Consider the following 12291-nt stretch of genomic DNA (forward strand, 5'->3'; position numbering starts at 1 on the left):
AAGATTCAATTGTTCAAGTGGTTGATTTAAGTGATAGTGTGAACTAAACTTAATTAATCAATAGCATAACATTGATCATATTCGTTTAAAACTTTCAAATCATTGTTTTCACTAACACTGTCTGACACAGTGCGGCAAAACGTTTTATAGCATTGAACGTATATTTTATTTAATAAGGCTTCGTGTTTTGTTTAGAATGCTTTTTTGTCACCATGATATCTGCAAAAAAACACGTCGCGCCGACATTTGTTTTGTTTGAACCAGGAGTATTATCTGAGTACGGGCCGATACCAGGCTACCTGGTTATTTCTTACCGTATTCAACGTCATAAAGCATGGAAAACGGATAGATCAAAGCATTTGGTCGATATTGATTTGAAGTTAAATCTAGTTGAGAGACGGTTGGCTTTTTGTATTGCTGACAGAGGAAAAAATGCAAAAGAACAACATGTCGTGGACTACACAATTTATTGGTAAGTTGTGTGATATATTAAGACAATAGTGTAGTAATCTGGATACGGTGATAATCAAATAATCCGGATTTCCGTAGTTAAACGTAACGCTGTTACACTTTACAAATTAGAGCTTTTTTATATTGTAATCATTCGCATATTTAAGGTTGAGAATTATCAAAACTGCAAGACGTGATGCCATTATAAATGCTAGTTAAGGTATTTTTATTTATATATTATTTTCCGGAATGCGAATAAATAACTCTTACATTAAGTAATCTAGATATGTTGAGTTCGTTAAATTCTGTTTTTGTATAAATTATCAAAATATATAGCGAAAGAAGTGTTTTTTACATTGCTCTATAGATTTAAACGAGATACGACATTAAGTGTTATGTTGAGCGATATTATATGTATACATATGTACTTATTTTGTAAATGCAGTTAGAAGAAGAAAACACAGTTCTTACGGTTCGCTAATTTAAATATTTTTCTGAAAAATACATAAACTATAAATTTAATTTTTTTTTTTTAACTTTGCGAACAATTTCATTTACAGAGTATACCATTACGCTGATAATTTCAACATTAAAACTGTATGAATCAAACAAATACCAATACATAATAAAATCTATTTACAAATAAAGAGTAAACGGCGAAAAGAAAAACTATGTCTGATTCCCTGTGTCTACAACCATATACATTTTTTACTATATTACCTTACATATCATATGCAAACTAACCTTACTGTTTTGTTTCAGTCTGTGTTATTTTAGCCCTTCATGGGTTTGCTGAGAGTGAAGCGGATTCAATTACCACGACATCACCGATTGCGAATAATGCAACAACTCCAAACCATAGCACTCCAAACAACTATACGGCATCACCAATTTCCAATAATGCGACCACAGCAAACCAAAACACTCCAATAAACTCAACGGTATCATCAATTCGGAATAATGCGACGACAGCAACTCAAAGCAATCCAAACAACTCAACGGTATCGTCGATTTCGAGTAATGCGACCACAGCAACGCATAGCACTCCAAACAACTCAACGGTATCATCGATTTGGAATAATTCGACCACAACAACCCAAAGCACTCAAAACAACTCAACGGTATCATCGATTTGGAATAATGCGACCACAGCAACACAAAGCACTCAAAACAACTCAACGGTATCATCGATTTCGAATAATGTGACTTTAACAACCCAAAGCACTCAAAACAACTCAACGGTATTATCGATTTCGAATAATGCGACCACAGCAACCGAAAGCACTCAAAACAACTCAACGGTGTCATCGATTTCGAATAATGCGACCACAACAGCCCAAAGCACTCCAAACAACTCAACGGTATCGTCGATTTGGAATAATGCGACCACTGCAACCAAAATCACCCCAAACAGCTCAACGGTATCGTCGATTTCGAGCAATGCGACCACACCAACGCATAGCACACCAAACAACCCAACGGTATCATTGACTTCGAATAATGCGACCACAGCAACCAAAAACACCCCAAACAACTCAACAATACCGTCTATTTCAAGTAATGCGACCACAGCAACACACATCATTCCAAATAACTCAACAATATCATCGAATAGGAATAATGCGACCACAGCAACCCAAAGCACTCAAAACAACTCAACGGTATCATCGATTTCGAATAATGCGACAACTGCAACTCCAAACACCCTTAACAACTCAACGGTATCGTCGATTTCGAGTAATGCGACCACAGCAACGCATAGCACTCCAAACAACTCAACGGTATCATCGATTTCGAATAATGCGACCACAGCAACCCAAAACACACCAAACAAATCAACGGTATCGTCCATTGCGAGTAATGCGACCACAGCAACCAAAATCACTCCAAACAACTCAACGGTATCATCGATTTCGAATTATGCGACAACAGCTATCCAAATCATTCCAAACAACTCATCGGTATCATCGATTGCGAATAATGCGACCACAACAACCGCTAGCACTGAAAACAACGCAACGGTACCATCGATTATGAATAATACGACAACGCCAACACCTTCTATGAACAAGTCGTCATCGCCTACGGAATCCACGACATTGACAACCACTTCTATCTTAATGCCGATCACGACTGACCCATTTGTGTCGTCTTTTAACATAAGTATGTTGATTGCATAACCTGTTTTAATTTCTTATTCATTACTTTATATAAAAACTTGAGTTTTGATGTTACTAAGTAATAACTATGTTTTTATTAATTTGTTTACAATTTATTTCCGCTAAACATATATAAGCAAAAGCAAAATTTAAACTTGAATAATATTTAGTAAATATTTCTTTAAAATGCGTCTTTTTTAAGTTACGCAGGCCCGAAAATTACATAATTGTTCAACAAAATACTGCCTACTTTTTAAAAAGGTATTACATTAAACACATGTGTTGGAAAATAAGAATGAAATTTTACATCCTTTTGGTGATGGCTTTACATGTATTGCACATACATTTCACACAGTAATTATACAATGAGAAAATTGAACATTGTTAGTATTTAGGAAACCTTCATGCTACACGCTTCTAAATTAAGTTAAGAAGAAATGTCAATGTTGTGTTATAATTTTTTTCAGAATTATTAATGTCATAACAATAATTTTCTTTTCTTTCACTAGGCAGCCATTTGATGTATATCGCAGCAAATCTCTCTGTCAGTGGCAATGGTTTGACGTTCAATGAGACAACCCGTAAAAGACTTTTCCAAGACTTCGCTAACGCGGTAAAGTAATTTATATTTTAGCTCATCTCAACGTGATCTCGTGGTATTGGTCGACTGTCTTTCGTGATCCATTGTCCTTAATGCGATGTCGGACGTGATTCATACTTCATGTTTCATACAATGTTGTTGAGAGTTTCATGGTCTGTGTACGAGTATAAACTCTTGAAAGTATTGTACTCCAAGTTCATGAGTTAAAAAAACAAGCATTTGTATCTGTACACGTGACATTCAATTTTCATCTGATCTTTATCGAACCGTAACTACCTGTTTATGATATCCGAAACAATTAAACAATGCTGATATTTGTCCTTTTATCATATGAATATTAAACAGAATATTTACTTCAGTTTACTTATACTCTCTTGACTTTAAACTCACAGTTTATGTTACAATGTATGCTTTTGTACGTATTGACCATTAATAAAAAACAGAGTGAAGCCATATGATTTTTCCATGATATCATTAGTTTTATAATTTATTTCTCTTCTGTAGAAGCAACTTCAGGTTCATCTAGTTTTATTCGATGTAATCAAATTAATATATATGACTAGCCGTCATGATCCCAGTTTAGTAGTCTCCTACCGATTTCACCGAAGGGGACTAATAGGTTTACCCCCGGTCCGTCCTTATGTCCATATTGTTCGTATATCCGTGTGTTTGCCTGATTGTGTATCATGTGATAACTAATCAAAGTTCATTTGGTAGATGAAAACTCAGTATTTGCACAGCGGCTAATATGGGAAATATGCTCGTTATTGAAGATTTGTTTTCATAAAAACCGTTTGGTAGATAAGGTAACAGCGGAAGTGAAAACTGTCCGAAAAATCAGGATTCTTCGAATCCTCAAAAAGTCCTTAAGCTAGGATCACGAAAATTGGTTTGCGGAAATAGGTCAATATATAGGAAATAGTCACGATATATCTTTTTTTTCGTCATACATACATTGCCGTTGCTATGGTTACATAAATAAGTAAAAATTAAACTCTAGATCCTGTTATAAACTTCAAAGTACTTAAGTTAGGTTGATGAACATTGGTATATGTATAAAGGGTCATACTATCTGAATCGTGACTAAGCTCAAATTTAATTAGCTAAGTCGATTGAACTCCGAAAACATTCAACCGATGGAACTGCTGTTTTGTATGTGATAAATCTCTTTGTTTTGTACAAATCCATATATTGGTTTACACAAATACTTAACTATACTGCGCATTGGTATTGCGCATGATATTTGCCAGATAAACTACTTTCATAGACTTGACAGAAATGTTTTGTACATGGTCAGCCAAAACACTATGCTGAGAATGAAACGCTATTTCAAATTGAAAGCTCAAAGACAAAGATCTGCCTGATAGAGGGTCAATCATATACTTGATATTTCGATGGATTATTTATATGTGTCCTTTAAATATGTAAGCAGTTCATCGCTTTGGACTTGTAAGTTAAATTTTGTGATGCTTATGTGTAATCATTTGCAGATGAGTAGACTTCTGCAAAATACAACTGGTTTCATGATGATTCGTGTAACTGGGGTGGATGAGTCAAATTTGTTCAGGTAGCAGTCATTTAAAGTATCACAATACAAAATTCTTAGATAATGAAACACATTAAGAATATCATAAGTAGAATAATGCTTCTTTAGCGTGAACAACAAACATGAAAATAAACAATACGAACATATTATTTAAAGAACAACAACGAGTTTGTTTAATTCTAGAGTGAATAATAATAGTAAAAAAGACATGATCTTTTTTCGAATAGCTGTGAATATTTCCGACGCTGTACATGGTACTGATTATATCAATTATATCTAAAAAACAATACAATTTATTTGTTCTATTCTTCCAAAGATTTAGTCCTTAGTGTACGAACACCTAACTTTTATGGTTTTCTTTATACTATTTCTAGACAATACAGAGGAAAACGAGAAATATCGAATACGATAATAATCTATTTTGAATTGGTTTTGTTGGGTGGATCAAACTTAACTTCAGTCGATGAGACTCTGCCTACTAATGGCACGTTTAACTTCTCTGGTATTCCTGTGACTGTGAAGGGTTGGGGTGATCTGAAGAAGGCAATAGATGCAAGTAAGAACGCTAATCTATGTTTTGTTGCATTTGTTTTTTGCTAAGTATACTTTGTCTAGATACACGTGCTCGATTATATGTATTTCGTGAATAAGTAAAAATTGCTTATCGATTATCACTGCTTCAAATAAGCATATGTTACTAAGAATTCATATTTCCTTAGCTGAAAAGAAACTATACGGAGACGTTTGTTCCGTCTATTCGAGCGTAGACAAGTGCAAAATGGGCAGCTTTAAGTGTAATCTCTCACAAGCTTTGATTACATGCACCCATTTATGTCACAATTACAATAAATGTGGTGAAAATGGACGATGCTTTTACAACGATATTCAGAAAGAAACCATGTGCAGGTACGAAACATGATATATTTATATGGCATTTGATACTTTGAGACATGTGCATTTCTGTGATAATACTATTTAATAGAACACCGGCATTATGAATATCTAGTATATGCATTTAACTGAACCCCGGGGCATTTATCAATGATATATGTATGGTGTAATTCGATTATAAATATACAGCTATGCTAAGATTTGGCATTAAGCTATATATGTTTCATATGCATTCAAACTCATTTGTTAAAGCATGTTCTTATCACAAAGGTGTTTTTATTATATGGCTCTGAACCATTAAAAGCTCTTAAACATTAAACATCGCAAATTACTTAAAACACCATATTCATAACCTTGACTGGGCGACCTTCCTACCGACGATTTTTCGAGTGGTTTGTCTTAAAGATGCGATGGTGACGGTGAACATTATTACGTTGGATCAGAGTGTAGAGTCGATGCGTACAAGTTTGCTCTGCCACCAAGAGCAATCATTGGAATCAGTGCGGGACTGGGCGCGGCTCTACTGCTCGTGATAGTCGTGCTCGGGGTGATGATGATCCGCAATAGAAAGGCCAGCAGAAAAGAAGAAAGGTATTATTTATGTAGCATGATAGGAAGGCAATTTTGTTTCAATTTAAGAAGGGATTGCAATAATATTTTAGAAATAGAAATCCCATTGCTTACTCTATGACATGATAGTCACATTCCAGGCAGCTTTTAGTCTTTGGTCTACCTTGCAGGTTGCTATTTTGCCTTAGGGACAGAAGTGGGGATATCTATTTCTAATAATGTAGCAAATATTTTAATCTTCCTACTCAACCTGTGTAGCAATACCCAATGATTGTAATAGCAAATATATCGACACAATTGTATAATTATCACAGTAAGTTCATAATCAAGAAAGATTCATAATTTAAAATACGATTCATATAAACGGTTTGGGTAAATAGTAGTTATATATAATACTTAATTTTAAATATATATGTGTCGAGTTAATCTATCAACGTAAACACACAAACCACCACAACCTCACCATACAATTAAGCTACGTAACTTAGGTGGTGAAATTAATTGTCAACATTTGGTTTGCGCTGTCCGTAAGCAACAGCAGCGGTCCATCCAAAATTAGTGATCGGTTATATACGCTCGATTACCTCTATCATACTTTACGGACCCAAACCGGGCATAAAGATCACGAAGGACGACGTTTAAGAGGAAAAACATAATGTATTATTTCATTACTGCCATTAAGGCAAATATGAGTTGGGTGATCTATCATTATACCATGATCACGCGTGTGACCGAATTGAAAAGAAGGGAACTTAATAATATTTATTATTGAATATCGTTATGTTATTTATACGCATATGAAATCACATTATTACCATTTACATAGTAACAAACACATGCCCGTCATTGTTACTTCATTTATAATGTGTGTGAATGTACATAAAGGCTTTCTTCTGGTTGTATATCCCGTAAGCGGTACCTGTTTTCATATGCCAATCGATAACTGCATTGGCAAATTATCTCATTAATATGCATGACCATATAACTGTTTCCTTTCTGAACAATGAGCAAAATGACATAACTTATTTAAGACGCTTCGTTCCATCCGTCAGCAGACGTCATTGTTTGGCAAAGCGGAAACAATATGACGCTTGACAAGGACGAAACTGAAACTAAAATGAGATTCATTCGATAGCAGATAGAAATGCGTTACAGAACTTATTAAGTTGCAATAACAGCATGTATCCACTAAATTATCTGTTTGACTTTAAAGTCAATACCATTTTGTTCATTTTCAATATAGATAGATTGCCTATGTTTAGTTAGACATAAGACACTATTTCAGATCTGGCGTCGATCGTGAGGGTGAGTCACCTCGGGAACTCAAGCATTACGATGACCTTTGGCCACACAGGCAGTTGGCAACAAACGCGAATAGCTTTGATGAGAGACCATATATAATGACGCAAGACAATTTCGGAAGTCCGGTATATTAAAAGACCAATACAATTTTGCAACAATATAAAACAGAAACAACATCCAAAACATCAACGACAGTAACCACCAGAACAAACATTTAACACATACTTGTAGTATATCATGTTTGTATTCAATAAGTGAAAGAAATATAAGATAACAAGATAACAAGTACTTAATGTGCGTATACATGTATAACTACAATCCCTCACTACACAATCGTGTACTATGTATATAGGTTCGTAAACTAAAAAGCTACATAAAAAGCTTGATTAAGTCAAAGATAACATCAAAAGGACTACAAATTCTTTAAACTTCTTAGTGTCGTCCCTTGTTTGTAGAATGCCGAAAGACGCAATATGTACCATTGAGGGAGTATAAACCTTGTGATTTTAACAACATTATATTTAACACGGTATTTCAATTTAAATGTGCTTGTTCTTAACGTGCTTTTTGAAAAAAAATACAGTTTTAAACACGCATTTATTAAGTCATCACAATGCACACAAATTAAATGTTTGCAAAAACATAGAGCTCGTTGCATTCAAGACAATGTTGTGGTGACTTCGTTGTGGATCAATATTCATTTTATTTAGAAATATATTAATTCTTAACTTAATGAAGAAGTATCTTCTTAGTTTCCTTCATCTTACGTTCGCTACGTACATCTCGGGGCTGGATTAATCAACTCCTGTTTAACCGCATTACCAGCCAGTAATACTAATTGGTTTATCTCAATTGCTTGCAAACTTTAGACGCAAGCATTTCCCCTTTCAAATGTCAACACAATCTTTTCGTGACATGTAAAATATGTTCATTTTTTCAGTCTATATTTAAAAGCAATAAAATAACATTAAACCTATTCACCACTTATATTCGTTTCTACTTCAGATATACATGTACCGTCCTGATGACAGAAGTGAACATCACTATTCGGAGCTCAAACCTGGATCCTCTTTATCCAACCTTAATTTTCCTGAATCAAAGGCAAGTGTCTATTAACAATTCATTAACAATTAATTATGCCATAGTTTAGAGAATTTCGTTTCGCGTATTTTTTGTAGCGCAGTTGAACAAGAGTTATATCAATTTTGATCGAAGTCTTAAGGTTCGTTCGTCTATTTTATGTTTTTCTACAAAATACCAACACCAAAAACTTTACGATGCATGCTTGGTTTTCTCGCCATCGCAGTTTTTTTACAAACTGTTTTGTCCGACTTTAATTTGCCTGCATCTCAGTCAAGTAAAAGCGTATGAGCTGATTATATTTAATGTTCGCCAGAAAGCTCCAAACACCCCTAATATTATTAAATTTACGCGCTTATTATTATTATTATTTATTGTAGTTTTATGATGCATGTCAACATGCAATCATTATTGAAAAAGAAATACATGAATTTTGCATATACTTTCAGTTCGAGATCATTCGACCAAAGATCATCCTCGGTCGTTAAAAGGATGACAAGAACTATTTGCTATGAAATCAAGAGTGCGTATTTCGTGGAAATATGCTATGCTATCATACTTTTACCGATCTCTTTTTCAATTTGACATACTAATTTATTTAATTCTAAATCAGTGTTAATTTGTTATTATCGTCTGTTAAGGAAAACGATCATTTACACGTTTAATGTAAGCGACTTTGTTTGCATAAATTGAATTTGATTTGTTGTTGAGTTTTTAATACGCTCAGATAACACAATTATATTGTTTTGATAGCTTCAACTTCAAGTGCTATATGTTTGTTGTTTTTATTGAGCAGTTTTTCTACAGCTTATGTTATACACATTAATTACGAGATGTGTGCATGTTTCATTAAATATTTCTTTAGAAGTTGATTTGCTGCCAACCAAAGTTTTACAGACATAAACTCGAAACTTTCGACAACTTAAATAAACAATCAGCTTTAAATTACATTGAACCGAAGGCGATTGGGTTGTTTCTCGAACTTATTTTACTTAATATCCATGTAAAATACAATGATTTAATAGCAGAGCATAATGTGGTGTACGACATCAAGTATGAAATCTTCAGGAGTAAAGACACATCTTCACATTGGACCAATGAAATCACTCGTAAGACGTAATCATTATTGTAAAAGAAATACGTGAATTGTGCATATACTTTAAGTTCGAAATCATTCGACCAAAGATCATTCTCGGTCGTTAAAAGGATGACAAGAACTATTTGCTAAAACTATGAAATCAAGAGTGCGTTTTTCGTGGAAAAATGTGCTATGCTATCATACTTTTACCAATCTCTTATTTTAATTGACACACTTCTCTATTTCATTCTAAATCAGTGTTAATTTGTTATTGTCGTCTGTTAAGGAAAATGATCATTTACACGTTTAATGTAAGCGACTTTGTTGGCATAAATTGAATTTGATTTGTTGTTGAGTTTTTAATACGCTCAGATAACACAATTATATTGTTCTGATAGCTTCAACTTCAAGTGCTTTAAATTACATTGCATCGAAGGCGATTGGGTTGTTTCTCGAACATATTTTACTTAATATCCATGTAAAATACAATGATTTAATAGCAGAGCATAATGTAGTGTACGACATCAAGTATGAAATCTTCAGGAGTAAAGACACATCTTCACATTGGACCAATGAAATCACTCGTGGGTTTAAAATATCGGCCAGGCGAAATGTATGTAAACAAAGGTTTCAAACGGCGCTGGACAGTTAGTGTTGATGCATAATGTATCGGCAAGAACGGTAAGAATGTGTTTATACGTTTAATGAAATTATGGCACCGAGGTCCATAAGCTTTGCAGAGAAAATTGCCTTTACTTCGTGAAGATTTCAGTCGTGTATCGGGTCTGATCGATGACGAGTAGGTCACGCGAATTGTGTATCGTGTTATTTCTTAAAATGTGACCCTGCATTTGTAAAAAAATATTACAAGATATGTACATTTTCAGAAATTCATTTCTTCGTTGAATAAGACCAAGTTCATGGAAATAGCTGCCCAATTGATGAAGTAATGGCTTTTCAAAGCGATACACCCTGTTTTCGGTCATTTTGAGTAGTACCTTTTAATATATATGTAATAGTGAATTGTTTGAGAAGTTGGGTGTTTGTTATAATTTGATTATTTGTTTTATTCATTATCATGATGTTTTTACTAGTTAATATCATCGCCGCACGCTTATTACCTGTGATTTTATCAAGGAAACAATAGATAACACTATTGTTTGAACGTACATTTGTGCTTTTTAACTATGTATTATTTTCACATCACAAACTCAAACTTTTATTTACAAATTAAGAGAGGAAATATTCATCCCTTAATGTCCGCTATTTAAAATAAGACCCATGAGTTCAACGTATACACAATTAATACTTCGTTAAATATATATATGATTTAATTAAAATATATGTATTATTTGGTACAATACAAATTGAATTGCACTTGTCTGTCCGTGTGTCCTATTTCACAGAGCCATTTAATTTCATTTATACATACTGACAATGAGCATAGATAATTATTAAATCACAGTTTTTCTTTCCCATAGCTAGCACCTGACAGGTATACCTCTTATTTTTTAGGGGCTCGTTATATGTCTATTCATAAGCTTCTCCCATTCAATGTTATCTCAAAGGTCTTCATAACTCTTCTTCATTACAACGGTAAAGATAAACGTCAATTAACAGCATGCACTTGTAATTATTTAACGATGTGACAGTGTAATCACATCTGCTATTAAGGTATTTTCCGCGTCTTTAGATATAAACGCACACACCTCGCTTAAAATACACTGGATAAAAACACTTAAGTAATCAATATCTTGCGTTAAGACCCCTGGAAAGACAGTATCTTATTCACATGTTAACTATTAAATGTTCTGTTATTATCGAACTACTTTCAAACTAGACGTATTTACGCCGGGAAGCCTTTTTTTCGGTAAGTAAGGTGACGGCAAATATAATATATAAATACAGCTATAAAGCGAAATGCATACGTATGAGAATTAAACAGAAAAGAAAACAACAGCAAAACGTTGAATGAAAAGATACAAACATAACTAAGTTTAGCAATTTTATTGTAAATCTATTTTCATTCAAGGGGCCTTTTCACAGATTTTGGAATGTATTGAAGCTTGTCATTAAATGCTTTATATTGATAAATTTAAACCGTTGACCTTAAAATCTCAAGTAAAAAAAAACAAGAATACAATTAAAAAAAGAAAAAAAAACCCTCAACTGGGCTCGAACCACTGACCCCTGGAGTCCTTGAGTAAAAAGTCTCCCTATTAGACCATTCGACCATCCGTACTCATGTTATGAGTGGATGTATTTTTTACTTATAAAAGCAATCCTCGTAGTTTTACAAAATATAGCGACAACAACAGAACTTTCCAAATTATTCAATCGTTACGCGTTGCAACGCTTTTAATTTTCAGGTGTTCAAATTGTCAAAAGATGCATATAATTGATATTTTAGAGCATGGTAAATTATCAGTATTACTATTTCCTCACAAATATCATAACTAAAACGAAAATTTTACGAATCTGAAACAATTAATTTTAATTTTGTCAATTTACCAAAACGTGAAAAGGCCCCTTTAATAAGCATATTATTTTTCTGAGTATGCACTCTATCTTTATGCAAATATAGCGCCAGTAATCAAGTGCTTGTAAGGCAATC

At 33.7% G+C, this 12291-nt stretch overlaps 1 protein-coding gene across 1 annotated transcript; it reads left to right on the plus strand.

Annotated features, from left to right (window-relative positions):
* The first annotated feature begins 353 nt into the window (after positions 1 to 353).
* LOC127848853 (mucin-5AC-like) lies at positions 354 to 10023 on the plus strand. Its single transcript, XM_052381514.1, has 10 exons — positions 354 to 472; positions 1213 to 2613; positions 3119 to 3222; positions 4701 to 4777; positions 5131 to 5312; positions 5476 to 5662; positions 6053 to 6238; positions 7503 to 7644; positions 8525 to 8620; positions 9049 to 10023. Exons 1-10 carry the CDS (start codon positions 433 to 435, stop codon positions 9085 to 9087), a joined length of 2454 nt encoding a protein of 817 aa, XP_052237474.1. The 5' UTR covers positions 354 to 432; the 3' UTR covers positions 9088 to 10023.
* Positions 10024 to 12291: the final 2268 nt, after the last annotated feature.

Source organism: Dreissena polymorpha, chromosome 10 (assembly GCF_020536995.1).
Source record: "Dreissena polymorpha isolate Duluth1 chromosome 10, UMN_Dpol_1.0, whole genome shotgun sequence".
Taxonomy (NCBI): Eukaryota; Metazoa; Mollusca; class Bivalvia; order Myida; family Dreissenidae; genus Dreissena; species Dreissena polymorpha.

What these genes read in the sequence shown, in the direction of transcription:
- LOC127848853 (XM_052381514.1), top strand. Translation starts at nt 433, where the DNA reads ATGCAAAAGAACAACATGTCGTGGACTACACAATTTATTG. An exon ending in TGTGTCGTCTTTTAACATAA is followed by an intron (nt 2,614 to 3,118) that starts GTATGTTGATTG and finishes TTCTTTCACTAG; the next exon opens with GCAGCCATTTGATGTATATC. An exon ending in GATGAGTCAAATTTGTTCAG is followed by an intron (nt 4,778 to 5,130) that starts GTAGCAGTCATT and finishes TACTATTTCTAG; the next exon opens with ACAATACAGAGGAAAACGAG.